The sequence below is a fragment of the Vanellus vanellus genome (genome assembly GCF_965231255.1).
Source record: "Vanellus vanellus genome assembly, chromosome: 14".
NCBI classification, from domain to species: Eukaryota; Metazoa; Chordata; class Aves; order Charadriiformes; family Charadriidae; genus Vanellus; species Vanellus vanellus.
In genome coordinates, this window is record NC_138919.1 from 17,572,854 (window position 1) to 17,597,236 (window position 24,383).

At 46.7% G+C, this 24,383-nt stretch overlaps 1 protein-coding gene across 1 annotated transcript in view; it reads left to right on the forward strand.

Moving 5' to 3' along the window:
• Positions 1 to 24,134, forward strand: part of INTS1 (integrator complex subunit 1) — a 29,241-nt gene extending 5,107 nt beyond the window's left edge. The window contains exons 12-47 of the mRNA XM_082490673.1: positions 588 to 708; positions 1,389 to 1,466; positions 1,991 to 2,148; positions 3,327 to 3,423; positions 3,817 to 3,908; positions 4,242 to 4,302; positions 4,684 to 4,881; positions 5,141 to 5,270; positions 5,455 to 5,634; positions 5,726 to 5,875; positions 6,456 to 6,635; positions 6,825 to 6,929; positions 7,867 to 8,034; positions 8,365 to 8,476; positions 8,931 to 9,092; positions 10,267 to 10,413; positions 10,815 to 10,913; positions 11,289 to 11,413; positions 12,122 to 12,376; positions 13,310 to 13,469; positions 14,078 to 14,218; positions 14,629 to 14,809; positions 14,893 to 15,016; positions 15,568 to 15,686; positions 16,747 to 16,834; positions 17,559 to 17,785; positions 18,678 to 18,801; positions 19,271 to 19,404; positions 19,808 to 20,000; positions 20,267 to 20,394; positions 20,874 to 20,986; positions 21,177 to 21,290; positions 22,167 to 22,237; positions 22,782 to 22,873; positions 22,990 to 23,099; positions 23,521 to 24,134. Of these exons, the coding sequence (XP_082346799.1) occupies positions 588 to 708; positions 1,389 to 1,466; positions 1,991 to 2,148; positions 3,327 to 3,423; positions 3,817 to 3,908; positions 4,242 to 4,302; positions 4,684 to 4,881; positions 5,141 to 5,270; positions 5,455 to 5,634; positions 5,726 to 5,875; positions 6,456 to 6,635; positions 6,825 to 6,929; positions 7,867 to 8,034; positions 8,365 to 8,476; positions 8,931 to 9,092; positions 10,267 to 10,413; positions 10,815 to 10,913; positions 11,289 to 11,413; positions 12,122 to 12,376; positions 13,310 to 13,469; positions 14,078 to 14,218; positions 14,629 to 14,809; positions 14,893 to 15,016; positions 15,568 to 15,686; positions 16,747 to 16,834; positions 17,559 to 17,785; positions 18,678 to 18,801; positions 19,271 to 19,404; positions 19,808 to 20,000; positions 20,267 to 20,394; positions 20,874 to 20,986; positions 21,177 to 21,290; positions 22,167 to 22,237; positions 22,782 to 22,873; positions 22,990 to 23,099; positions 23,521 to 23,636 (4,853 nt within the window). The 3' untranslated portion in view covers positions 23,637 to 24,134. The remainder of the gene's footprint in view (positions 1 to 587; positions 709 to 1,388; positions 1,467 to 1,990; positions 2,149 to 3,326; positions 3,424 to 3,816; positions 3,909 to 4,241; positions 4,303 to 4,683; positions 4,882 to 5,140; positions 5,271 to 5,454; positions 5,635 to 5,725; positions 5,876 to 6,455; positions 6,636 to 6,824; positions 6,930 to 7,866; positions 8,035 to 8,364; positions 8,477 to 8,930; positions 9,093 to 10,266; positions 10,414 to 10,814; positions 10,914 to 11,288; positions 11,414 to 12,121; positions 12,377 to 13,309; positions 13,470 to 14,077; positions 14,219 to 14,628; positions 14,810 to 14,892; positions 15,017 to 15,567; positions 15,687 to 16,746; positions 16,835 to 17,558; positions 17,786 to 18,677; positions 18,802 to 19,270; positions 19,405 to 19,807; positions 20,001 to 20,266; positions 20,395 to 20,873; positions 20,987 to 21,176; positions 21,291 to 22,166; positions 22,238 to 22,781; positions 22,874 to 22,989; positions 23,100 to 23,520) is intronic.
• Positions 24,135 to 24,383: the final 249 nt, after the last annotated feature.

Consider the following 24,383-nt stretch of genomic DNA (forward strand, 5'->3'; position numbering starts at 1 on the left):
GAAGATGGGCAGCGTGGTAGATATCCTCTGGCATTGCTGTCGTTGTGGGAACATTGCGGCAAGAGTTAGGAAGGGGTGTAAGCCTCCATTCTGAACAGAGGCACGAGGGTGCTTGCTAGCATCCTGAGGCTGACACAGTTGGCGGATGTTGCATTTACGCAGCTGGGTGAATACACAGGTGCTTTTTGTATCTCTGGAAGCAGTGGTTGAGAGGCTGGGGAAAGGGAACTGTGCAGGGAAGGGACTGAGGAACTGGGTCATGCCTGGAGGGGCAGCCGTAAGGATTACCAAGTACCTAATGCTGAGAAGACAGGCCTTTGGGGTGGCACTGAAGTGACTGCCCAGGTGTCGTCTTCTCACAGCGCTCATTTGTCTATGCTACATCTCGGGGGCTTTGTTGCAGTGCATATCGGAAAGCGAAGCACGTGTGCTGTTGGTGCTGGGATGCTTAAGGTTGTCCGATATACCTCTCTCTGGTTTGCTGTTGATGCTTTGGAGCCTTAGTTACTATCTGCTCTTGAAACAGCCACCCTCTCCTGCTTGGCTCCTGATGGGGTTCTGATACAAGTAACCTTACTGTTTTGCAGACCTGGAAGTGCTACGGTCTTTCCAGAACCAAATTGCTGCTATCCAACGAGATGCTGTCTGGTGGCTTCACACGGTCGTTCCATCTATCAGCAAGCTGGCTCCGAAGGACTATGTGCACTGGTAAGAGAGTCAGCTTAGTAATCTGCTGTGCATAACCAGTCCCTTTCCCAACAGTGTATGATGTATTATGGAAAAACCATGCATATGCCAGGGTTTGGTTAGATTTCTCTCATCAGACAGGGAGCAGAAACAGTGTTTTAGCAGGGTTCAGGCTGGGACGGTCTCCCTCTCAGGAATTCCTGCAGATGCATCCTCTTACCAGAAATACATGATAATGGAAAATATTTCTGATTTGTATTATTTGGGTCCACCCAATAGCGAATTTCCAGTTACCTGACCGAGCTTGATCCTTGTGGACCACTTGTTCTTTTCTCTGACATGCTTTTTCAGGCTGTACAGTTGAGGGCTCTGTAGAATCAGATAGATAGTCCTGTCTTCTCTGCCTGCTTCTGGTTATATCCTGGGGTCTGCCTCAAGGCATTACTGAAGCGGGTCAAGCCAGAAGTAATAATATCTGTTCACTGGAACATTGTTCACTGGAAGTGTAAATGCCCAATGCCCATCCTGTGTAGTCCTCTCTGTTGTGATTTGAGTTGTTACCTTTGCTAGACTAGCCTATCTGAGGGGGCTCCTTCCTGTGTAGGATGGCAAGCATTGGCAGGAGTTTGGGGAGACTGAACTGTTGAATGTGTTCTTGAGCCTCACACAGATGATATTTACTGTCCTCTCCATCTCTGCAGCCTCCACAAGGTGCTCTTCACAGAACAGCCAGAAACCTACTACAAATGGGACAACTGGCCCCCTGAGAGTGACCGCAAGTGAGTGTGTGCCTCACCTAGAGCTGGGTACAGGCGCAGAGATGCTGTAGCTGGCTGCAGAGGAATTTTGTTTTCTGGTTTTCCTTATATAGTTCTGTGTTGGAAAGTCTTGGAACTGTGCTTAGATTTTCTTCATCTGTTACATTGCTTTAAAATTGAGGGATGTTGCTTCATTCTCCATCTGTTCCTCTTCCTCCTTCATTCCTGTTTGCTGTGCCAAGCTGTTCTGTATATTGATTCTGTAATTGTAAGAAAGGCAGCCCTGCACTGTATAGCTTTTACTGGGGTAACCTTAGGGAGCTCAGACTCAAACAGGCTGAAGCGTACAGGTACAAGACACCGTAATATTCCATGAAACAATCTGTTTCAGGTAGTTGCACTTGGAGCTGGAGACCAGGGAAGGGGTTGTAAACTAAGCTGTGATTTAGCTTCTGCTCAGATGATCTCTAGGGTCTGTGGAGGGTTTCAGGAACCCTCATGCTGCTGTCAAAAGAAGTGTTACTGATATTTTGTGTCTCATGCAGCTTCTTCCTTCGCCTCTGCTCCGAGGTGCCTATCCTTGAAGACACACTGATGCGGATCCTTGTGATCGGTTTGTCGCGGGACCTTCCTCTTGGCCCTGCGGATGCCATGGAGCTTGCTGACCACTTGGTGAAGCGTGCTGCGGCTGTGCAAGCAGATGGTAAGACTGCACGAAGCTCCAGCCAGCAAGTGGTTACTTCTGTCTACATGTCCTCTTATTGGCACCCAGGGCTGAGGCGACTCCTACCACGCACCAAAGAGCCTTCGCATCACTTCAAGCATGTTTTAGTCATGATGGCTAAGCATTTGGCTCAAAGCCAGATATGCGTTGCTGTTGCTTTCTCACTAGAGAAGCTTCTTATTTTCTCCTCCTGTTTCTCCCTGTTACTAATTTTCTGTCAGGGAGTGTTTGGGAAATTACTGGTTGTGTTGAGGATGAAGGACTGTGAATAACCACCCAAAGTTTTGAGTTAGCATTTTTAAATTCAATTTAGTCCTTTATACATACCGTGAGATGAATCGAAATTTTTTAGGCAATGCAAAAATGAAAGGGTTGAAAGTTAAAGTAATTGACCCATGTATTGTATGCTCCTCCCAGTTTCATTATTCAAGCACTGTTACAGAATAGCAGTTACAAAAGCAGCCTTAACTCTTACCCCTTTTATGAATTCATTCAGCATTTGTCCTAATTCTTGCATCCTTGGAGGGTGTGTCCATTCAGTTGAGCAATTTGTGTTTGTCAGAGTTTGATTCTAAAGCATCTTATGTGCTCTTAGTGCTGACTGATTAATAGCAAAGTCTAGTCCAGAGCTGGTCAGTGCAAGTGGAATGAGCTAGACTTAAATATTGAATATCCTGTGAAAATGTGTGCAGCCTCTTAGGATGGCATTTTAAATGCTGCGCCATTTCAAATACTGGAAGACTCAGAGTTAAGTTCAGGCGAGTCTGAAAACTTGCAACAAAGTTAAAATGCACTTTTAGCTCCTCTGAGCCCCAGAAGTTCTGAGCAGATTCAGGGCTTACCTGAAGGAGTGTATCTGAGTTCTGAAAAAGATACCGGTATCAAATTGGATGCATTTGGGAAAAAAACCCTGCCCTTAAGAATTTAAACCAAATTGCAGCTGAAAAGCTCGATATCCTTATATATTGACTTGTAGCTTTTTTAAGTGTTGCTGCTTTTGGAGTGTTGTTTTTTTGTTCCTGTAATATCATGAGAACAAGCACACAATAACATAGTTGCTTGAAGTAAAATTTGCGTTATACTGTGATGCTTTTCTTGAAGGACTTTTGGCCAGGTAGACAGGTCAATAACTTGCTTAGTCTTTTCTTCTCCTCCAGATGTCGAGGTCCTGAGGGTAGAAAGAATCCAGCTGATCGATGCGGTCTTGAATCTTTGCACTTATCACCATCCAGAGAACATCCAGCTACCCCCAGGGTAAGACTTATCACGTAGATAATCCTGTTGTGATCTACTTCATTTTCACCTTGTGACTAACAGTCCCAGCTCACAGATTTTAAGATGCTTTTCCCTGTTACAATTTGTAATAACGAAATCGTGAGGAAACCTTTTCAATGTCATGTTCAGGTGGGAATTTCTCTATGGCAGTTTGACTTGCATCATGGAATGGACTTTCCTCTGCAAGCACTCTGATCTTTCTGCTCTAGAAATTTTCAGCTGAACCCTGCTGTCCCTCTTGAGGTTTTTGTTTGAAAACCACTGAACTAGTGTGGCTGAATCTAAACAGTGTGTGATTAAGGAGAAAAGCAGTCTTGGGGTGGCCTTAAGCAACCAAATCTGACCACTCGTATCTGTTGATGGCTTTTGCAGGTACCAGCCTCCAAATCTAGCTATTTCTACCCTCTACTGGAAAGCCTGGCCTCTCCTGCTTGTAGTGGCTGCATTCAATCCTGAAAACATTGGTGAGTCTGAACATTTTTCAGGATACTAGTTCTGCTGTGAAAATTAGTCAAGGTGCTGTTTGCTGAAGTCTGGTTGCTGGTGTATAACGCATGTCCCGGGTTGGTGAGGTAACTGCAGTTACTAACTGTGTATTCCCTGTGTGTGCAAAAATACATAGTGTGGGGGTTTGGACCAGCACATGGCTGGAATTACATTGTCTGTGCTCTAAGCGTGGTGAGCTGTTCCAAAGTGAGTTTGTTGTGTGTCTCCCCACCTTAGAGTGTGTTAAAATATATATAAAGACCCTCACTTTTTTTTTTTCCTGTATCACTGATTGCCCTTCTCTGCTGCAGGTCTGGCTGCATGGGAGGAGTACCCTTCTTTGAAGATGCTCATGGAAATGGTCATGACCAAGTTAGTATGCTTAAATCCCTACATAAATCAAATAGGCCACCAAACCCATGTATTTTTGAATGAAGTTTGTGCCAGCTGGCTCCTTCCTTTCCAGTGGGACTGGTGTAAAATAAGCTGGCTGGCAGCAGCGCTGCAGTTTGAGTGGGAAAGGTGCCTTCCCCTAAGAAATATTATAAGTGAGGGAATAAAGCTGAGGAAAAGGGAGGGACGACTGTGATGTGCCTTGCTGAAAAGGTCTCGATCTCCCTGGCCCTGCTGGGAAGCTGCCTTGTCTTTTCTATGTTGCCTAATGGAACTGAGGTCCTGGGGACTTTCTGACTGTGGTTCATGAGTTTGGTATAGGCTGAGATAACCATTTTCTTTTTTAACTTATTTTCTCAGTAATTATTCCTACCCTCAATGTACCTTGACGGATGAGGAAACACGCACAGAGATGATTAATCGTGAACTTCAAATCTCCCAGAGAGAAAAACAGGAGATTCTGGCATTTGAGGGTCATCTGGCTGCTGCATCCACAAAACAAACAATTACAGAGAGCAGCAGCCTCTTGCTGTCCCAGCTGACGAGTCTGGACCCTCAGTAAGTAGCCTTCTGCAGTCTGGTGCCATGATGAAATCCCAGTTAATGCTAGTTAGGAAACCCTACTGCTCATAGGGTGGTTGATGTGGCCAAGAAGAGCTCTGAGATTTGGTAGCCCGTGAGATATGTGTTACGTTTGGTCTTTGTCCTTCTGTTGCCGCCTGCGTGTGGCCCTCACGCTCTACTGAACTGACTGATCGTCATCAACAGCAGAGTGAAAGTATGTCTGCCTGTGGATAACTTTGTGTTTCTCTGGCAGGGGCCCCCCACGCAGACCTCCACCACATGTCCTGGAGCAGGTGAAAAGCCTGAACCAGTCCCTTCGCTTGGGCCACCTCCTGTGTCGCAGTCGTCATCCTGACTTTCTTCTCAACATCATTCAAAGACAGGTGAGCTCCCTCAATGGCTTGGCTATGTCGGGATGTGAGCCCTTGTCTCTGAAGCTTGAGCAGAGTGAGGGGCAAAAGGAAGCTAAGTAAAATGCAGGGAAAGGTGGTTTACTGCTCAGGAGTTGAATGATCGGTGTGCTGCATCTATGTTCTGCTGATCTTGCGTTGACGTTCTGCTTCCTAGGCCTCATCACAGTCAATGCCGTGGTTGGCAGATCTGGTTCAGTCCAGTGAGGGCTCCTTGGATGTCCTACCTGTGCAGTGCCTTTGTGAGTTCCTGCTTCATGATGCTGCTGATGAATCGACCTCAGGTGAAGAAGAGGAGGAGGGCGAGAGTAAGGAGCAGCGTGCCAAGAAACGCCAGGTGAGTAGTCTCCTGGGGTTCAGTCCTGTTACCTACTTTCTGTGCATCCTGGATTTGATTTCATTGGAAAGGCCAACTTCTTGCTCCACAGAGACAACAGAAACAAAGGCAGTTGCTTGGACGGTTGCAAGACTTGCTCTTGGGTCCCAAAGCAGATGAACAGACAACCTGCGAGGTGCTTGACTATTTCCTACGACGCTTGAGTTCCTCCCAGGTGGCCTCACGGGTCTTGGCCATGAAGGTGAGCAAAATGAAAATCTTCTTGACTAGGGTTTCTCAGAAGCTGAGGGCAGAGTCCTGGATTCTTATGAGTCCAGAGTCAGCACAGTGAAATTGTTTCATGTCATCCTTCTTCAGTAACTTGTCTCAATCTCCAAGCCCCATCTAATGCACTTCTGTTCCCTGCTGCTCAGAAGCCCTCTTTGTCAACAGCCAAGTAGTACTTTTCTTAAGATAGAGCTGGATTTTGCTATGTTTCCTGTGAAGTTCAGGTGTAGACTCAGCAGATTGTGTGCTACGTGGAATAATTGGCAGCAGCTGTTGTCTGTGGGGAATGTAAATGAGTGAGTGCCTGGTGCTCTAGAGCACAGTCAAGGCAAGCAGAATTGCAGAGAGCTCAAAAAGATTATGCTTACAGAAGACTGAAACTTCACGCAGGGTAGCCATCAAGCAAACACATTCTATGAGATGTGAAACCTGTTGTGTGCTGCATTTGGATCATACCATGATGTTTGAAGCTTGTTTCTATTATATTCACTGGTATGAAACTAGTGGTCCAGCTGTGGCTTCAAATGCAATGACTGTCCGTGTGACTTCTGCAGGGCCTGTCCTTGGTGCTCTCCGAAGGGGGACTGCGTGATGGAGAGGAGAAAGATCACCCTATGGAAGAGGACTCTGGTGATTCTGAACTGCTTCAGGGATATCAGTGGCTGCTGAGAGACCTCCCGAGGCTGCCGCTGTTTGACAGCGTTAGAGCAACAACAGCTCTTGCCTTGCAACAGGTGGGTGTGAGTAGCTGGGCAGGATAAGTGACCAGCTTATTCTTTGTCCTACTCATGCTAAAACAAATCTGAGCAAACTGTGTGTAGGTGTGATACTGGCATGTTTGTATGCTTGCAGAAGAATTTTTCTCATGTTGGTGCCTGTTTTCGTTAAATCCTGGTTTCTAATGAGGGGAATTCTCGTTCTAGGCCATCCACATGGAGACAGATCCCCAGACCATCAGTGCTTACCTGGTGTACCTCTCCCAGCATGCCCCAGTGGAGGAGCAGGGACAGCACAACGACCTCGCTCTGGTGAGAGGCCAGGTTGCAAGGGCCGAGGGATTGCACGGGGGAGAGCTGGTGTGTCTCAGGACAGTGGTGGGCATGTGGACTTGCTCTACCAGCACAATGAGATTCTTGGGAGCATATAAATCTCATAACTGCATGTTTGTGTTTCTGCATATGTGTTGCAAGACAACCTGTGTCTTTGGTTTCATATCATGAAATGATATCAGAGCAATAACCTCCAGTCCAGCAGCCCATTTCAGATGGTATGGGGAATGCAAGAGCGGACAGTGATTTGAAGGAAATCCCACCACCTGGTAGTGTTTCACAAGTAAGCAGGTGCTAAACCTAAAGTCACCTGTATCTGGGGAGAGAATAGGAAGTCAGGAACCATAGTGGTGGGATGCACACTCTCCTATAACCAGAATTGGATTTCTAATCTTTTTAAAGATTTTGGTGATTTTTTTTTTTTTTTTTTTTGTGGCTTTTATACAATGTTTTTTTTTTTTTTTCATTGTTCTGTCTCTGGGTGCTTTTTTTCATTGCTTTTAAGTCCATTGAACTACATCCTTCATAACAATCTTTTTGCGTGGATCTAGAGGCTCATGTGTTTTTTCTGCCTGCATAGATCTGTTTAGATATGTGGAAAATGTTAAATGATGAGTCAGTAGATCTGTTTGTTCATAGGAATGCAGATTTTTACTAGGTAAATGCTCACTTTATAATGGGATGCATCAGAATGCAGCTGTGCTACAAGTGGGGACACTGTAAGGTATCACACGATGCATGCAAAGCACTGGCGTTTCCCCTGTTGTGATGGTTTTACTCCTGACTCCACGTGTTCATCTCCAGAGTGGTGTTAACTGGGCTGATGTTGGAAACTGGAGAATGTGATGCTGCAATGAAACAGGAGGATGTGGCTACGTTGTTCAGTAAAGACCTCATGGATCTTTTCCCCTTGCAGGATGTAGCCCGACTCATCGTGGAACGCTCTACCATCATGTCTCACCTCTTCTCCAAGCTCTCGTACTGTGCTGAATCAGATGCAGTGCTTGTTGCTCTTCTCTCCATCTTTTCTCGCTACATCAAACGCATGCGCCAGAGTAAGGAGGGCGAGGAGGTGTACAGCTGGGTGAGTGCCTCCCTGCCTTTCTTAAGCAGGTAGAAGAAACAGGACAAGTTAACAAGAGATGCCCATTAAGGGTTACTGAGTATGTAGAAACCATGTCTGGTTCAAGAATTCCCTGATCTGAAAACAATTGGAGGTTGGCGTAGTATCAGAGCCAAGTAGAGCTTTCTTTAACTTTTCCTTGAGTATCTTTTGTGGCCACTGATGCAGATACTGGGCTAGGTTGAACTTTGGTCTGACTGAATTTGTCCATTCTCATGTTCTCCTTTCATCAGAATCTCACAGATCTCCTTTCTCTCCCTAGCATTGTTTTTTTTTTCTTCGTTTTTCCAGTCAGAGTCCCAGGATCAGGTGTTCCTTCGTTGGACTAGTGGGGAAACAGCCACTATGCACATCCTTGTGGTTCATGCCATGGTTATTCTCCTGACACTAGGGCCACCTCAAGGTTAGTGAAGTGTTCTCAGATTTATTCAAGGGGTCATGGACAATACAGAGAGCCTTTCCTCTATATGCCACCTCCGAACAGGTCAGGCAGGTGTTAATCCTTCTACTCACAGGGTTGTCTCTGGCAATATTTGTTCGTAGCTGTAAGGTCTATCAGAATATTGCTGCACAGAGCGAAGGATTTGCAGGCTTATTTTTTACTTCTGCAGACAGCAGGAAATATTAGAATGATGGTGTGTTCCTCCCTGCTAAGCAAGAAGTACTTGGGGATTTTTGTAGCGTGAGAACTGGGCACTCAGATATGTAGTTCACATTTCCACTTCATAGTGTTTATTCCCAAGTTGTCTCTTAACTTTTGAACAAGAAAGTGTCTTGGTGTATTGATTTGTATAGAGAAGGGTAGGGTGTTCTAGGTGCTTATGAATGTAGGAGATAATTTTGTATCCACTCTTAAGCAGGGGATGGTGATTTTTACACCTTACTGGATATATGGTTCCCGGAGAAAAAGCCCCTTCCTACCGCTTTTCTGGTTGACACCTCAGAGGAGGCTCTGCTGCTCCCTGACTGGCTAAAACTGCGTATGATCCGCTCTGAGGTCCCACGTCTTGTGGATGCAGGTGAGCCTGTGGGATGTTTGTTAGTGTTTCAGACCTTCCTGAAAGGAAAGAGAGAGGCTTCCCTGCTCCAGTCCTCTGCGTGCGCAGCCATCCTGCTTGGGCAGCCTCTGGGTGGGGCTGTCAGTCACTGCAGACCCTGCAGCTGAGCAGGGAGCTTGGATTTAGAAAGCGGCGTGTCTCTGGATTTTGTGACAGTCGCGATCTAAAGGTACAATAGATGAGGGGCTGTCGAACAGATGTACAGAATATGAGCTGGTGTTTGGGCATGCAATGTTATGGGATGTCCCAGGGTGATTCCCTACTCGGCCATGATGTGTAGTTCCTGTAACAAGGGTTTGAGAACGGGTACAACCTCGCTAACCATCAGACCCCACAGGTTAACCACAGCATTAAGAGCAGAACTCAGTGAAGGTTGAGACTGAAGTGGTGGTCACTGCCTTTGGTAGAGCATTTGGAAGGCATTTCCTCCCACTCTGATCCAAGTGCTGAATCTTGCTGGCTTTTATATGCAGTCGCTCACTTTTAAAGTAGGAGAGCTAGTATGTGTGGATATTGTGCTTTCTGTGTATTTTAAAGGAAATGGGGGACTCTGAATTGGAGTGGCACGTTTGTTACAATTCAGATCGAACTAAGCTGTGCAGTCACTAGACAACAGGCACAGCACTGCTTCTGTAGGGCATGGTGTGCTTGCAATATGGAGAACCATGTCTGAAGGATGTAAGCTATACCTGTAGTTACTTTTGCCCTTGCACGGCTCATCAGTGCTCTTTTTCTTCTTGGTATTCAGAGCTTTCATTCCTTTCTTACTAATTAAATGACAGCTCTCTATAGCCAGTGATTGAATTATTCAATAATTCCTGCCTGCAGCCATCAACAGATAGGGTGGAAGTTATTTTTTAATACGAATGATTGGGTTCTTGAGGTTTTGATCAAATTAAACAGAAGATCAAATTAGCCAGTGAGTGAATTAACTGGACGATGCAATAAGAAGGCAATGACTTGCAGAGCAAAGAAAACGTAGTAGGCAGCTGTCAGACTGCTGGCTTTAGGCTCTCTGCAGCCCTGCCATTAAAGTGTCACTGTTGGTCCAGCCAACAGCACAAAGATCAGGTAATAAAGATGACCCTCTGTGAGCAATTCAGAGGTCTGTGGACTCACTGTTTGTGTATTTCAGCCCTGCAGGACCTGGAGCCGCAGCAGCTGCTTCTCTTTGTTCAGTCCTTTGGAATCCCAGTTTCCAGCATGAGCAAACTTCTGCAGTACCTGGATCAGGCAGTATCTCATGACCCACAGACACTGGAACAGAACATCATGGACAAGAGTAAGAGCTTCGTTTGAGGCTGACTGAGCATTTTATTTTTTCTTGAACAGTTTTCATGAGTGACTTCCTTGGAAAAATCCAAACTAGTTCAGCAAACTCTGTGCACAGTCTGCTTTCGCAGCTTGTTGTCACTGTAGACATCTCCCTGGAGCTTGTCTGGATGGCCCTTGGTTGTATTTCTTAAAGTGGAGAAGGATTTTTTGGATTGGACTGTACAGAGTCTAAAAAGTAATTTGGGGGCTAATTTACGAAAAAACAAGGCTTAAAAGCATCATGTTGACAAAGTCCATGGGAACAGCAAATTCCCTTCACTGTGGGAGCAGTACAAACATCAACCAATTTTGTCTTGCTTTACTAAGGAGGGTGAGATGATGATGTGTTCATATTTCGTCCCTTTTCAGACTACATGGCTCACCTTGTGGAGGTTCAACATGAGAGAGGAGCAACAGGAGGCCAGACTTTCCACTCCCTGCTCACTGCCTCCTTACCAGCCCGACGAGGTACTGCCTGGGATAGCCTAGAATTCCAAATATCAAAGTAATCTTCCAAACTTCCTCTGTTTCTGTTGAGAGGGGTGGGAAAAGCTGCCTTCAAGAGGGCTTGCATTGCAGTGTATCAGCAAGCTACAGTTAGACACCAGTCCTTGCTAGAGTTTTTCACTCCTGGCAAAGGATGAAATTCCAATATTCTTGGAGTTTACTACAATGAGTTGTTCAAAGAGGTATGGAAAAATAGGTCTTGCTTGGCCTCAGAGAATAGCTATTGAATTCCTTGGTAGTTAGAGACTGTAAAGTTGAAGTTGATCCAGCGTTGGGGCTCCAGATGCTAGCTACCATAACGGCATTTTTCTTTCTTTTCTTTTATTCCTCTTGCAGACAGTGCTGAGACTGCAAGGTCAAAATCTAGTCCTGAGAACTCTCAAGGCCAGAGCCGGATCCGGGCCTTAAGCCAGGTCCGGGTTCTGGGCCCAGAAGATGACCTAGCAGGCATCTTTCTGCAGGTACTGGTATAACCTCTAGCTGATCAGCTACTCCCTTGCAGCAGCTTTAAAAAAATCCATTTCCCTTATCCTTGCGTCTTCTGACCTCTTCCTCCTGCGGGGTTTGTAGGCAATAAGTGTGAAAGCCCTGCATGCCACGAGGCTGTGCAGTTACAGCCTGGTGGAATTGATACAGGAAGGATTTTTTTTCTCGTGGTTTGAACATGATGTGGCTTTTGATCATGCTTAATACTGTCAGTGCCTACTAGCGTGTTACTGTCTCTGCACCTTGTTTGTTCTGTGTATAGTGCCTTTCCTCGCAGCAGTGGATGGAGGATTTGTGAAATGCTCGCAGGGCCTTGGCAGCAAAGCTGTGTGCAAACAGCATTTGTACTCTGGCTTGTCTGCTTGTAGAGCTTCCCTCTCTCCATTGACTCCAGAAGGAGCCTACAGGGAATTAATTGGCCAAGCTGGTTGCCTGTATTTGTGTAGTATGGTGGTTCCCCCACAGTGTCAGTACTGATAGTTGTGTTGGGGTTGCATAGATGCTGCGCCTGTTCCTGTACCAGGCACTAAAATACTGAGAAAGCTGTGTCAGAAGGTTCCAGTTAGCCCGCAGTCAGTATAATTGTACAAGTTAAATCAGTCCTCTGCCTCAGCATCCTATTTATGGTATAGCAAGTCCTTTCATTTGCTCTCATAAACTTCCTCCCTTCTGTACCCTACCAGCTTTTCCCACTAAATCCAGACCCACGATGGCAGAATTCAAACCTGCGCCCGCTTGCCCTGGCGTTGCAGCAGGCCCTGGGGCAGGAACTGGCTCGCATCCGCCAAGGGAACACACAGGTGACTGGGATCACAGCACGACTTCTCCAGGCAGTAGCTGCACTGATGAACTCTCCACACAGCGGGGCGTTGGTGATGGCCATGCATCGTAATCACTTCATCTCCTGCCCACTGATGCGCCAGTTGTACCAGTATCAGGTGAGCACTGTAGGACAAGAGTCTTTGTAGCATTGAACAAAGAGGGGTGAGGAGGAAACGGAAAATCTGCAGTGTTGTGTGTAGACCTTCTACCTCTGTAATGCTGGAAATATGGGCACAAGTTAGAACACAGGAAGTTCCGTTCAAATACACGGAAAAACTTTACGGTGAGGGTGACAGAGCACTGGAACAGGCTGCCCAGGGAGGTTGTGGAGTCCCCTTCTCTGGAGATTTTCAAGACCCGCCTGGATGCAGTCCTGAGTAATGTGCTCTGGGCAATCCTGCTTTGGCAGGGGAGTTGGACTAGATGATCTCTAGAGGTCCCTTCCAACTCTGAAAATTCTGTGATTCTGTGCAAGCTCGGGGAGCATGACACAGAGAGACTCAAGTCGCCTGGACATAGGCGTCTTCATGCCGGCTGGCCACGTTGCCCTAGCACTGCTGAGAAATGGGGTTTATATGTAGGGTGAGGTGTATCCTGCCTAGTCTGGTAACACAGCAGCACTGTGGATTTGTAGCTGTGGGTCTCTGGTTTTGCATTCTCTAGTCTGTGGTGTTTTGTAGCACGGACGTGTCTTGCAAGCTGAGGCATTTGCAGATGGCTTGAGAGCTGAAGTCTGTAATTCCTTAAAGAAATCTTCAGAGCAGGCTGCGAGTTATTCAATGAAATATCTCGTTCCTTTCATCACAATGAAAGAAAGCACAAAGTTACCCTTAGTTATGCTGGGAGAGGTATTGTGTGTGTTGACTGAATCTTCTGCCTTGCATTTGTACACTAGAAGCTGCTGTCTTGATTTGAGTGAGCTGTGGTCCAACAGAGTAGGCATGCTCTGTGTATTCTTGGCAGTATGTGCCACTATCTGCATCTTTATTGCTATCTTTATTGTATTCTTGAAGTGTGTATAAGCAGGTCTCTTTTGGTGCACTCCACAGCGCTGCATGCCACAAGACACCACCTTCTCCTCACTCTTCTTCAAAGTCCTCATGCAGATGCTGCAGTGGTTGGAGAACCCTGCAGTGGAAGATGGTCCTCTGCGTGCTCAGCTGAAGGCTTTCGCTGTGCAGTACTCCTCAAGGCACAGGATCAGTGACGGTACTGGCATTGTGCAGCTTATGGGACTCAGATTGGGACAAGAAAGGGACAGAAACGAAACTGCACCCAGAGCAGAAAGTAGGGTGGGCTGCCTTTTAGAGAGGTGTTCGTAGGAGTAGCGAAGAAAGGTTTTGTACTGTGCTATATGAACTCCATGGGGATGCAGACAAGTGATTTAGCTCTGGGTTTGCAGTAGGTACTTGGGAGCACCTCAGCAAGCACAGCAGATCTTTCCTATTGCTCAGGTCAGGAATTCTCTGCTGCTGTAGTCCTGAAAGATGAGCGTGCAAGAATGCCTCTGGATCAAGGTCACATTGTGACTTGTAGAGTTGTTTATCACCTACCATCTGTTGGAAGGAGGAGTCCATAACCGAGAGCTTTTGCATGGAAACGGGTTTGTGGTTATAGAGTTTTCTCTTAACCCACATTTTCCTGTAACATGCAGAGGACCTGTCAAGGGTTTTGGTGGGAGTAAAAGGCAGTAGAGCATAGTGTGTTTGTATGTATGAGTAGTTGTGCTCTGGAGCCATGTGTGGCATCTGTAAAAGGGAAGCCTGATGTCGGGGCTGGCTTGGCCCTGTGATGCAAATGTTGTGATTTCTTTGCAGTTCGAGGTGGCTTCTTGCACCTCACAGAAGCTCTGACTTTCCGTCGTGACCCTGACTTGATCAGCTCCACGGTACGTGCCATCATTGCAACCCTGAAATCAGGAGAGAAGTGTAATGTGGAGCCGGATCTCATCAGCAAAGGTATGGCTGTCCTTCTGCTCTCCTCACCTGTTGCAGCAGCAGGTAGAACTTCCAGCCTAGCAAGGGAGAGTCTACTGCACAGGCTGTGGGAAGCTGCCTTCTTCCTGGATCAGTTAAATGTGAACTGATCTAAACTTGGTCCTATCTTGTATCACCTCCTTCCCTTGCACTGGTATGTGGGTTTATAAACTGTGATCCGGGGCTGGGATTAAGTCTCTCGGCAAACTTAGTTTCCACTAACAAAATAAGAAATAGAACCCTACTATCCCAGATAAAAATGGATTCCCTCTTCCTTACTGAGCCAGGCTCTTGGGAGTGCTGGACTGATTGCCTTCATGATGCTCTTCTAAGGTTTCATAGTTTTCACCACATCCTGAAGTTAACCAGTGACATCTTTCTCCCTCTGCTAGTCCTTCAAGGTCTGATTGAAACTCAGTCTCCATACTTGGAGGAACTCCTGACTGTCCTCTTCTCAGCTACTGTTGAGACCACTGCCAGGTTTCCTGCCATGAAACCAATTGCTGTGGTGAGCTCCTTGTTGCTCCAGGACAAAGAAGAAACACCAGTGAAGAAGGAGCTGGAGAGTTGCAGGTGAGCTTAGGCAATGATGGGATTTTGCTGGTAGGTCTGGGTTCATGACATCACCGCTGATATTGGCTTTCTTTTCTCCTCAGTACTGAAGCACCTTGGCTAGGGCCCTCCTCTGGCCTTCTTAATGACTGGCTGGAGATGCTGGACCCAGAGGTGATCAGCAGCTGCCCTGATCTGCAGCAGAAGCTACTGTTCTCCTGGAACAAAGTAAGAGTTGTTGGGCAGAGGGACTACTGTGCTAAAACCACCTTTCTGGGGTACTGACCTGCACCTGGAAACAGGGCAAGGGGTAGTTTTATGTTTTGCCACGTGTTGCTATACCAGTTCCAAAGCAGTATGGGCTGACTGGGAGGCAAATTCTGGTGCATCCTTCTCAGTGCCAGGCTTGTTTCATGTTATCTTTATATTTCCTCAGCTGTGTTCTTTTCAGGACTTCAAAGTGCATTACAGACACAACATAGTCCCATAATAGCCCAGCCAGCTGTGTTTTCATTGGTATTTTTGCAGGCAGATAAATAGCTTGCCTAGAAGTGCTATGCTGAAGCTAAGACTAAAACTGAATTTCGTGCCTGATGCCATGTTCTGTTAGAAAGTACTGCAATTCAAATCCTAAATCCACATGTTGTCTTTTGTGCTGTCTGCCTGCCTGGATCATCATCCTTCTGTGATATACACTGTGATATACAGGACGTCCTACATCCATCCATCTCGCAGCAAGGATCTGTTTATTGCATCTCTTCCTTGTTTGGTCCTTTCAGGCAGGGTCCCAGGTGCCCTCCTTCCGCCCGTATCTCTTGGCTCTTCTCACTCACCAGTCCAGCTGGACAACGCTGCACCAGTGCATCAGGCTTCTGCTTGGCAGAAACCGGGAGCAAAGGTGAGTCTTGTTTTTCAGACCTAGCAAGGAGTTTTGAGTTGGGCGACTTACTGTGTCTGAGAGAGAACAAACAGAAGCTGAGAACAAGAGCTGCCACATTGCACGGTGTGTCTGCCAGGAGATGTAACCCAGCCAAAAACAGGCTTTGTGAGAAGGATGCTGATTTCAGTCCTGCTGATTGGTGTACCTTGATATAAATATTACCTGCTGTTTGAAAGCAGTACATAAAGATTTGGCTGTGTTCTAAACAGGAAGTGCTAATCGGTGGGTAATCCATCTAGCATTGCCCTTGTTGATAATCTTTATGAACATGGGGTTTGAAAGATGGCTCGGATAGCAAACTGACGGCAGTCTCTGTACCTGGGCGGGCTCTGCTGGATCTTTTGGTTGTACTAAACTCCATTACCAGTCTTTCTTTAACCCCCTTCCTGGCACCAGGCTCCCAGTTCTGATCTCTGGAGCAGCCCTAGCTCTCAGCTCATACATTGCTCTCAAATACTGAAGTGCCACTGTAGTAGTGTCGGTTAAACTTGTTAAGCTTCTGGACCAGGAAATGCTAACACCTAATAGTAGTAATTCAGGACATGACTAAACTAGCAATACTTCTAAAGCTAGCAGTATTTCAGTTTGCTTATTATTTTGTTATTTATCTCTTGCTCACTAACAGCTTCATTAATTTCTGCAATCCAGGATAACAGCTGGGATAGGATGTTCTGCACGCTGGGACAGTAAGGTCACTGGTCCGATTGTACCGATTGTTTGTGTTGATGATCGACTTCTGGCCTTGTGGTGCAAGACTCCACGTAGCCACCACACTCTTGCTGAATGCCATTTGTTCAGCTCCGTACCCTGTGCTGTGCTTATTGCAACAAATATTTAGTCATAATCTGGGAACAGAACCAACCCCTTCTCGGGACTTAATGGATCCTATTTTTACATTTGCAGATGTTTCTTTCTTCACAGTTCTCATGACGTTTAGAGACTCTGCCATGTGTTTGTGTGCTGCCTGAGGGCTGCGTTGACTCTAATTGCAAATCTGTCTTCTTTTGTCTTCTGGCAGGTTTGACCCAACGGCATCCTTGGATTTCTTGTGGGCCTGTATTCACATTCCTCGGATCTGGCAGGGAAGGGACCAAAGAACTCCTCAGGTAGCGGTTCAGTTCTTCCAAGGATGTTCTCTGGATGCTTTCACAATGCGTGATTTTTCCATGGCCCAAGAGGTGGCTGGAGTGATACAGGTGCAGCATGCCAAGTTTGCTGCCTGTACCTCAGCTGATTACTGAACTGTTCTGCCATGTTACATATTACAGTGGCAATTTTGATTCCAAAAAGCTGATATGAACACACATAAGTTTGCCCACTTGGCATTTCCTCTGCAGCTCCTGCAGCAGTTGCCACAATATCCGTTAAAGATCTACACACAAGGCTACAGTGGTGAGCAAGCTAAAACCCAGTGTGGGATAAATTCCATTTAACCAAGAAAAGAGGGTTGCACCTCTTCTCCACAGAGGAATTTCTTTGGTTTGGTGACTGAATTGTGCTTTCTGACCCATCACACATGCTGAGACGGAAGTAAATGAGTTCAGCAGTAGAAGAGGGGGTACAAAGGTTTCATTTTGGGCTGTGACACGTGCTTTCAGAGCTCTAGATACAGGGCAGGTCTTGAGTCTAGTTCTAGTTCACCTGGTCTGGTGGGAGGTGTCCCTGCCTATGGCAGGGGGCTTGGAACTCGATGATCTTCATGGTCCCTTCCAACCTAAACCATTCTATGATTCTATGATTCATTCCAGTTGGGGAAAGTGTGACTAGAAGGAACTAAGTATCTAGGGGATTCAGTTTGGATTCATGTTTGGGTGTTCTCTTGCATTACAGAAGCGCCGTGAGGAATTTGTGCTCCACCTAAAGGCCTCAGAATTGATCAGCATGGTGGAGCTGATCCTGGCTGAAGCAGAAACCAGATACCAGAACGCAGAAGAGGCCTCCTGCACACTCATCCAGTCTCGACTGCCTTTGTTGCTCAGTTGTTCTCATGGGGACCTTGAGAGCATCAAAAAAGTAGCGGAGTATCTGACCAGCTGCATCCAGCAGTGGGGAAGCAGGTGGGTTGCAAATGGGGAGCACTGTCTACTCTAATTGTAGTTACTTGTCATTTTAAGTGGTACTTGGATCAGGAAGGTGGTTTTTCAAGTTCCATTTCAAGGACCTTTTCTTTTTAGGACTTGAGGACAAAAATGTGTGCCATGTTTTTTGTTGGGTCTTTTTTGTTTTGTAAGTCAATGGTTATTTTTAATTAGCAGTTCCTAACGTGGGATTTCTTGTCTACTCATCCCTTGAATCACTGCTTCTAATGCATCCTGCTTCTGACCATTATGATTGCTCTCAAAGCTGAACAGAGACTAGATTGTTTCCTACCAGCTATGTTAGTGCTGTGGGAAGAACAGGAGGATGGTGTATTTGTGGCACTGAAACAAACTGACCTAATTATACCCTCGCTTACAGTGGTGTTAGAAAAGATACTGAATAATCTCCATTGCCATTGCATTGTACTGTCTCCCAGTACAGACTATGCCAGGGAACTACGGAGGGCAAGCGTGTAGAGAACAGGCCTGGCTAGTCTGAATAGTGTGCTTCTGACTACTCTTCCAGTTTGGGTGGGGATGACTATGAGTACCATACACAGAAACTCTTCTCTGGAGACATAAGCAGAGCTTTCTTGTCCTGTGCCACTTTGTACCTGCAGGTTTTTAAGTCCAGATGGTCTAATGGTGGATCCCCATAGACTGTGCATGGTTCCCTGTAGACTGTGAATGATTTGAGTAGTTCAAAAGAAGCAAAGACTGAAAAAGCACTGATTCAGATTAGCAGTGGCTTCTCTTTTACATGGTCTGTTCACCATATGCAGGAAGGCTGTTACTAATCTGATGGGTCTGGGATGTTTGCTGGTTGAACTAATGTAGTAACCAGTGACTGACCTCTCCCTTTTTCCTTCAGTTCTGTGGGAAAATGCTGCCAGGATCTTCTGCTTCAGATATACCTGCAACTACCCGAGCTCCTTGTGCCTATGCCTGAGATGCTTCTAACCAGTGAAGGAGCCAGAGACAGCAGCACTTGCAAGGTAAAGTTAGAGGCATAGGAAAGCCCCTTTCCAATTGTGTACCCAGAGCGGATGCTACCTTGATGCCCAGTCTAAATGGAGAGGCAAAAGCTTTCTGTGTCACTTGATTTCTTTGCCTTGCTCTTCTGTTGCCCCTTCCCTGCCTGCACTTTCAGGAGCAGAGTTCAGGTGTGGTTTATTTTGCAGTGTCCTTCTATAAGATAGTAGAAGCTCCACAAGCTTCTGTGTGCCAAAAGCTTCTGTAAAGCACAAGTGTGCAGGCGTCTGATCTCACTTTGATGTCTGTAGGGACTGTTGACTTCAGATCCCGTGCCAGCTGGAACGTTGCATCTGCTCACAGATTCTACCTGAAAATAATTTCTGTTAACCCCCTCTGTAGCTGGAAAGGAATTGGGAGACACTGCCAAAGAGCCAGGGGCTTGATTGTGCCTTAAACTTGTTAACTGTTTACTCATTACTTTTCTTCTAGCTCGATGCCCTGGTTCACAGATTCATTAACCTTCTCGCAGACACCAGTGACTCCAAGTCATCCGAAAGCCGCGTGTGGGATGCCAATATGGCCTGCAGGAAGCTAGCTGTGGCTCATCCCATCCTACTCCTTAGGTACCACTCTCCCCTTTCACTTTCTGTGTGGCTGGTGTTCATCGAAAAGCATCCACCCTTGTCCTGGAAGGGGAACAAACTGGCAGCAGTCATGATGATTGTGACAGAATCTGCATTCACATACAAAAGTCAAGAGAAAGGGCAGCTAAATCATATCTTGTATAATGAGGCAGCATCTCTTTTGGCTCCGTGTCTGTCTGGGAACAGCCTTCTTAGAGACTAGAGAACAGAGTATGGGTGGGAAATGGGGCTTGCCGATTCTATGGGTGCAGGGATCAAATCCAGAACCCTGGGAGAGGATAAGGGATGCTTCCTTCCAGGGACTTCCAGGACAGGAGGTGTAACAACATGTAACTTTCTAGGAAGAGGCTAGATCTGGATTTTCTTCTGTTTGGCATTTCAGGCACTTGCCAATGATTGCAGCACTGCTGCATGGCCGTGTTCACCTCAATTTCCAGGAGTTCAGGCAGCAGAACCACTTGACCTTCTTCATCCACGTCCTGGGGATCCTGGAGCTGCTCCAGCCGCAGGTCTTCCAGAACGAGCACCAGGCGGCACTATGGGACTGTCTCCTGTCTTTCATCCGTCTGCTGCTGGTAGGAAAGTCTCTGGTCCCTCTCCATGTGCAGGCTGCCAGCCACTAGATGGAGAAGCTCGTGTAACACAGGGCCAGCCCAGCTCTCTCCCATTTGAAGGGAAAACCTTCATATACCTAAAACCAAAAAAAGTGTATCAAATACCTTGGAGAGCTTCAAGAGAAGGCTGGAGATCAAAAAGCTTCTCCCTGGTCCCCAGAGGTGCGGCATGGGGCAGTGCATCACTGCTTTTTTTGTTATCTCTCATCTTCTCGATCCTTTCACAGAACTACAGAAAATCCTCGCGGCACCTGGCTGCCTTCATCAGCAAGTTTGTCCAGTTCATCCACAAGTACATCACGTGCAACGCTCAGGCAGCTGTCTCCTTCTTGCAGAAGCACTCAGATCCACTCCAGTAAGCTTCCTTACTCCTGTTAGCTCATGGAGAGTTTGCACAGTGAGGCTGACGGGAGCTAATCAGACAGAAGACAACAAGAGGATGTGACAAAATAGCTATTAATATGGCACTTTTTCACCCTTAGCTCCTTTAAGTCTATTGAGATGAGCAGCATATCCCTTTTTAAAGATGAAAATGGAGCCCAAGGAAGTCAGATAATATTTTCAACTCACATAATGGTCTAAATGTCCTGCTGAGGCATTGTAGTGTCCTGTAGTTATTTCCAGAGACCCCAGCAGGGTCTTTTCCCTGAGTGGGGGCTGCAGGGTCCCACCTGCAGAAAGGGGGAAAATGCATTTGAGTTCCAGTTTCAATGAAAGGAAAAATCTAGTTTCTGCTTCTGAGAAACTGTTCATTTTAGAGCACATAACTGTGCTGTTACTTGTCCTTGTGCCCTGACTGCTATTGAAAGCTAAACATGCCATCTCTTCCCCCAGTGACCTATCATCGGACAACAGCGACCTAGCAATGTTGAAGTCCCTCCTGGCTGGGCTGAGTCTGCCTAGTAAGAGTGGCATCTTGGACAGAGGCTCTGATGAAGAGAAGGATGGTGAGTCTGAGTGCGGGGAAGAGTTATTCCAGCTGGTGAACCTGCAGTATGTTTTGGAGCACAGATGCTTTTATGGGCTGTATGCTGTGCTCGTTCTTCTCGTAACACTGGGTCTGTCTCACTGTTAAAACTTCATAGACTGTCAGGAGTGATCTGTTCTCTCCCTCTCTCTCTCCCCCCACCTCCATAGATGAAGCAGCAGCTGGCTCTCTCCCCCTCGTCAGTGTGTCTCTCTTCACTCCTCTCACGCCAGCTGAGATGGCCCCATATATGAAGAGGCTCTCTAGAGGCCAAACAGTTGAGGGTAAGTGAGGACCTGCAGAGCTGTACGAAAACACAGGGTGAATGCAAACAGATGCCAACCCTGTTACTTATCTGTCAGCTGCAGGCTAGTTTCCTGTTTCAGTCGTGTGTTTGGAAGTCTCCAGCAGTTAGGATGCGGTTTTGTTTTGGACGAATTTGTCCATAGCCTTCTGTGATTCTGTGACAGAGGCTTCCTATGATGCTGTTATCACTTAGCTCAGCAGTGCTGCATCTGCCTCTGCTTTGGGGCTCGTCAAGGATCTTGTAAGTGCTCTGGGAGATAGTATGAGTAATTCAAGGAGCACTGCAGTTCATGTCAAGGTCTGGAGTGCTGATAGGAATGCCATTTTTTTAATGATATAAAAATACCAAACTGATGAGAAGCAGGATTTTGTTGGAAATCCCCAAATGGCCTTCGTGGAAGAAAAATCACGTTAACCTGGCTTATGGGACGAACATGCTTCTTCTCCAAAGGTCGTCTGAAATCACAGGTGTCCAGTGTTCAGACCGAAGTTGTGGTATTGGGGTGACAGACAGTTTTTCTTTCCACACTAGAAATAGGTGGAAGAAATCCCGTCTGGACTCTTGTTTTTAAAAGAGGCTTTCTGTGAAGATCTTTCAGTTACAGAAGAAGGTGTTCTGGAATTGAAACCTCACTCCACTCCTTCCCCTGCCTGGGCAGGTTGGAGATGTGCTGGTCTAGCATGTGACCTAACTGTTATCATCCTTTTTGAAGAATGCCTTTATTACTCTAGCTCTGTGTGCAGGTGGGAAAACTTGACTGATTGGGAGATTGGATTTAGAGGGGGAAAAAGAAAAGATCCTCTGCTGGATTAGTGAATTCTGGTCACCCCTCTCAACCTGTGTCTTCCACCAGACATCCTGGAGGTGCTGACAGACATTGATGAGATGTCCAGACGGAGGCCAGAAATTCTCTCCTTTTTTGCTGTGAGTAATTAGTGTCTCAAACTGCCACTGGAAGGGAGAGATTCTTTTCACCAGAGTCTGTGTTGCACAGCCAGCTTAAGTACTAGCCTTCCTCTGCTTTCTGGGTGGTTGTTGCAGCATCTTAGGAGACATTTACCTTCAGCTAGGCCTCCTGACAGCAGGCAGTATTTACTTCCCTCCCATCTTCTCTCCACTGCATCCTGGGTCTGCCATCATCCCCTTTAACTTCTCTTTATGTCAGAGGAAGAATTAACCCTCTGTCTTCTTCCTGGTATTGGGGCAAGGAGAGAGCAGAACAGCTCTGTTGAAAACATTGGAGCCTAGGGAAAACTCAGCTGTCCCACGTGGAATAAGATTACAGGAGGGTGCTTTAAAGTATTCAAAACCAGGATAATCCTTCTTACAGAGAGGGATTTCCGGGCTCAGCCAGTACCTGCTGGATGTGTATTGGCCTGGATTGGTGCTGGAGGGGTAGTAATGGAAACCTGAGGAGTTTGCGCTCCCTGGATGGCCCTGTGATCCTAACTTGTGCGTGTTCTTTCAGACAAATCTACAGAAACTGATGAGTTCATCAGAGGAGTCCTGTCGAAACCTGGCCTTTAGCCTGGCTTTGCGCTCCATTCAGAACAACCCCAGGTGAGGACCACTGAAACTTAGGCTATCCCAAATCACTGATGGGCCCTGGCTACCCATCTGGCACACCTGTTGGTGGTGATCTGGACTGTAACGACACTATCATGTTTTATTCCCAGCATTGCTGCAGACTTCCTTCCCACCTTCATGTACTGTCTTGGCAGCCGAGACTTTGAGGTGGTGCAGACAGCGCTGAGGAACCTGCCTGAATACACCCTCCTTTGCCAAGGTAAGTTGATACCTGCCACCTTTGGTGCATGCTTGGCCTCGCAAGGGTTAAAGCTGTGCTCCTGTGCTGGGAACAGGTTCCCTGGGAAGTTGCCAAGGGTCAGGGTTGCCTAGACCAGGCCATCAAACATGCAGGTGATCTATATCAGTAGCAGCTTTGGTCTGAGCATCATGGGGGAGATTTGCCAAGGGTGGCTTCCTTGAAGTAGATTTGATCCCTTCGGATTTTCCTCTGAGTTATGATCTCTGACATGATCACACACCCATGGAGCTATTAGAGGGTGGATTGTGCCATGTTCGTACAGAAGGGGAGAATTTCTTGTACGGCTGCAAATGTTCATCCCAGTGCTTGCTGGCAGGTTGCTTTTGCTTGCATGTTGGAGGTCTTGGGTCAGTCTTCATGCTGTCTTTCCCTTTCACAGAGCACGCAGCAGTGTTACTGCACAGGGCCTTCCTGGTGGGGATGTATGGTCAGATCGACACCAGCTCTCAGATTTCAGAGGCCTTGAAGGTTCTGCACATGGAGGCCATGATATGAACATGTGGTTCTGGGAGCTCCTCTTCCAGAGGAATTAACTTAACTGGACTCATCAGCTGCATTGAAGCCCTGCAAGGAGACAGTGTATTTCAACCCATATACTGGAGGATCAAAGAGGTGATGTAGAAGGCCAGAATGTGCTGGAAGAGGAGAGTGCTGACTGAAGATCGGAAGGGGGCAAGGATCAATCTCTCTGGCTAAGATGCCATTATTGTGGGAGAAAGATCTCCTGAACGGTGTGCCAAACAGGGACCACTTCCTTCACAGGGTCTTAGGGCAGTGGCTGTTGGTTTGTTGTTTTATATTTTTGTCTCTCCAAGAAGAGCAGAGCTGCTGGAAAAGCAGAAGGGATCGCTGGCCCTTGCAATTGAAGTCTGTACTCTCTGTGTTGGAGGGAACATGCAGATCTGTGCAGGGGCAGAGATCACTTTGTTTTCTGGGGGTGGGTGATTTTGTGTTGTTTTTTTTTTCTTTTTTAATTAAAATTCTCTTTGTTTCCATTCTGCCTTTCTGTGCTGCCTTGGGTATAGCTTGACAACCCTCTCTCCCTGTTCTTCAGCCTCTTGTTATTCTAGACCAAGCATCTCTGGAAGACCTGTCTCCACAGCCAAATGCTCACAGAGCTATCTTGGCCTTTTACAGGATCTGCAGGAAATGGAGGAGGTGTAGAAGGGTCAGTGGGGTGTAATAGATGAGTTTGGTCAGCACCAACTGCTGACTGGACAACTTTTAAGAGGTTTCTTGGAC